General features: G+C 48.2%; 1 protein-coding gene across 1 annotated transcript in view; it reads left to right on the top strand.

Annotated features, from left to right (window-relative positions):
- Nucleotides 1-308: 308 nt before the first annotated feature.
- Nucleotides 309-3682, top strand: part of LOC308272912 (tripartite motif-containing protein 26-like) — a gene marked incomplete at both ends in the record, with an annotated part of 11263 nt that continues 7889 nt past the window's right edge. The window contains one exon of the mRNA XM_080709950.1: nt 309-749. Coding sequence (XP_080566076.1) covers nt 309-749 — 441 coding nt within the window. The remainder of the gene's footprint in view (nt 750-3682) is intronic.

Raw genomic sequence — 3682 nt, 5'->3', positions numbered from 1 at the left:
TTTCATGGCCGGCTTCTTCTAGACTTTACTGCGAACTTATTTTCTGGAATGCCTGCTTTTGACATGCTGACACCAGAGCAAGCCGCCTGATATTAACAGCCAACTCTTTCAGGTTGCAGACTGTCCTGTCCTGTCTGCCTTCGGGAAGGAACTTTGGGTCTTGAGGAAAAGAAGGTACCGAACCTTCTGAGGCGTTTTCTCAGGGCTGCACCCGAGGCTCCTTAAACTCACCCGCCCTGTTGTCCTCCTGTCTTCCCGGCAGGCGCCTTCTGACGGAGGGCGAGCCGCATCTGCCGGCCTCGCCCGCCATGGCCACCGCGTCGCCCCTGAGAAGCCTGGAGGACGAGGTGCTGTGCTCCATCTGCCTCGACTGCTTGAGGGAGCCCGTGACCATCGACTGCGGCCACGTCTTCTGCTACCGCTGCATCGTCAAGGTCTGCGAGGCGTCCCGGCAGCCGCTGCAGTGCTCGCTGTGCAAGACGGCGTTCAAGAGGGAGAGCATCCGCCACGTGTGGCAGATGGCCAGCCTGGTGGAGAACATCTGGAGGCTGAAGGTGGACGAGGAGAGGCAGGCCCGGGAGGACGGGCCCGCCGAGCAGAGGGCCGAGCCGCTGTGCGGGCGGCACCTGGAGAAGCTGCACTACTACTGCCGGGACGACCAGCAGATCCTGTGCGTGGTGTGCCGGGAGTCCCGGGAGCACCGGCACCACGCCGCCGTGCTCCTGGAGAAGGCCGCGCAGCCCTGCCGGGTGAGCGCCCGACCGCGCCGGCCGCAGCCAGAATCCCCTCAGGATAACGTCCAATTTGCAGACCACTTCACTGAGGCTCGATTGACACGTGAAAAGCTGTCCATCTTCCATGTGTACAAATCCGTGCGCCTGGGGATAAGTATACACCCGAGAGAGCATCGCTGCACACATACCCATCGTCCCCAGAAGTTCCCTCCCGCCCCTGTATGATTGCTATTACTGTTTTGTGTGTGTGGTTGGTAAGAGCATTATATAAGCCGGGCATGGTGGTACACACCTGGAATCCTAGTACTTGGGAGGCTGAGATAGGAGGAGCAGAGTAACTTACTGAGATGGTTAGCAACTTAGCAAGAGCCTGTTTCAAAATAAAAACCAAAAGGGCTGGGCGTGTAGCTTGCAGGTGGAACGCCCCTGGGTTCAATCTCCGATACTGAAAAACAAAACAAAAAAACCCCAAAATACTTGATCCCCCTTTTTAACAAGTTGTAAGTGTGCAATAGTTTAGTTATCTTTAGGCATTATGCGGTATATACGTCCCTAGAAGCTACTTCTCCGCAGAGCTGAGACTTCTTTCCCTTTGACATCACCACCTCGAAGCTCCTATTCTCAGCTTCTACGCATTCGACTATTTTAAATTTCATAGGCAACGAGATCACGAGGTATTTGTCTCTCTGTGCCTGGCTTATTTCACTCAGCATAATGTCCTCCATCAAAATTGTCACAAACGGCAGGATTTGCTTATTTAATTAATTAATCTATTTATTTATTTGGTGGTACTGGGGGTGGAACCCAGGAACTTTCTACCTCTGGGCTATACTCCCAGACCTATTTATACTTTATTTGGAAACAGGGTCTCGCTAAGTAGCTGAGGCAGGCTTCGAACCTGCGCCATCCTCCTGTCTCAGCCTCCCAAGCACGGGGATTACAAGGGTGCACTGCCACTCCCGGCTAGGATTTTCTTTTTTTAAGGCCAAATATATTCCATTGGTTGCTTCTGTATCTTGATTGATTCCCCATCTTGGCTGTATGAACGATGCTGCGAGGACCACGTGAGTGGAGATTCTTCTTTTAGATCTTGACTTCACTTCCTTTGGACAATACCCAGAAGTGGATTGCTGCATCAGATGGTAGTCCAATTTTTATTTTTTTGAGGAACCACCATACTTTTTTGGTAAATAGATATATCAATTTATATTCTCATCAACCAGGATTCCCTTTATCCACATCCCTACCAACACTTATCTTTCTAAGATTGTTTCCATTTCAGATGTTGATTTTCTGCATTATATTTTTAAATTTTCTCTCACTAAAGCACATTTCCTAATCATTCCATTTTATAATTATGTTATAATATACAATTGCATTATCTTGGAGAAACTCTGTTTTTATATAAATAGTAATTTTTATAGATTTCTTTAAATTCTATAAATTTATTTATTTATTTGTTTATTTATTTTGGTGGTACTGGGTTCCTAGAAACCGTTCTACCTCCGGGCTACACTCCCAGACCTATTTTGTAATTTTTTATTTGGAAACAAGGTCTCTTAAGCTAGTGTGGCTGGCTTCGAATCTGCGCGATCCTCCTGTCTCAGCCTCCCAGGCGCAGGGATGACAAGTGTGCACCACCACGCCTGGCTCCCAGCCCTTTTTATTTTTTATTTTAAAATAGGGTCTTGCAAAGTTGGCTGAGGATATCACTAAGTTGCTGAGGCTAGCCTCAAATCTGCAATCCTCCTCTCTCAGCTTCCCAAGTACTAGGATTACAGGCCTGCACCACCATACCCAGTTTAGTATTCTGATTTTAATTATTTTGGAAAAATACCCAGAAATGGCATAGCTGTGTTATATGGTGGTCCCACTAATAGTTTTTTGAGGAAACCCCATACTGATCTCCATAGTGGTTGTATTAATTTATAATCCCACTAACTATTTTTTTTGTGTGTGTGTAGTATTGAGGCTGGAACCCAGGGTCATTCAACCTCCGAGCTACACCCCCAGCCCTCTTTTTTATTCTTTGTTTTGAAACAGGGTCTCACTGAGTTGCAAAGGGCTTCACTAAGTAGTAGCTGAGGCTGTCTGCGAACCGCCATCCTTCTCTCTCAGCCTTCTGAATGCTGGGATTACAAGCTTGCGCCACCATGCCCAGTGTAAAATATATTTTTGAAGTTGAGTGTGTTGGTGCATGCCTAGAATCCCAGTATTTGGAAGGCTGAGACAGAAGATCATAGGTTCAAGGCCCACCTTAGCCATTTATCAAGACCATGTTTCAAACTAGAGCTGAGGATGTAGCTCAGAGGTAGAATGCCCCTGGGTTTGATTGCTAGTGTGCGCGCATGCGCGCGCACACACACACACACACACACACCGAGCACAGGGCTCTGACTGTGTTCCGCCCTCCGTTGCGGTGTCCCGGTGTCCTCTCTGGTGATGGGCCTCCCTGTCACGTGTGCTCTGCCCCTGCGCTGGGGCTGCTGTGCATCCTTACCTGGGATGAGCCTGTCCGGCCAGTGCTGCGCCCTTGAGCCTGCAGAGCTGGGAGCTACACAGATCTGTTTCCTCTAGCCACTCCACCTCAGGCATTTTAATACAGTAATAGAAAATGACCTGAGAAAGTATGTATACTTTCCTGGAAGCCCGTCTACCTCCGGGCTGCACTCCCAGACCTATTTTATGCTTTATTTTTGGAAACAGGGTCTCTTAAGCCAGTGCGGCTGGTTTCGAACCTGCACAATCCTCCTGTCTCTGCCTCCCAAGTGGGGGGATTACAAGCGTGCGCCACCATGCCCAGCCTATATTTTTAATTTTAATTGTATTTTGGTGGAAGAGGACAGTGTGACTATAAACAAAAACTGCATCATAAGTCTCAGTAGTTGTTAAAATAGTACATTATTTTTTTTCACTTCGGAGAAACTGCTCTAAGCCAACATAGCACT

The sequence above is a fragment of the Muscardinus avellanarius genome (genome assembly GCF_963383645.1).
Source record: "Muscardinus avellanarius genome assembly, chromosome: 14".
In the NCBI taxonomy this organism is placed as follows: Eukaryota; Metazoa; Chordata; class Mammalia; order Rodentia; family Gliridae; genus Muscardinus; species Muscardinus avellanarius.
The sequence above is the reverse complement of the archived record's forward strand: the minus strand, read 5'-3'. Positions and strand labels throughout refer to the sequence as shown.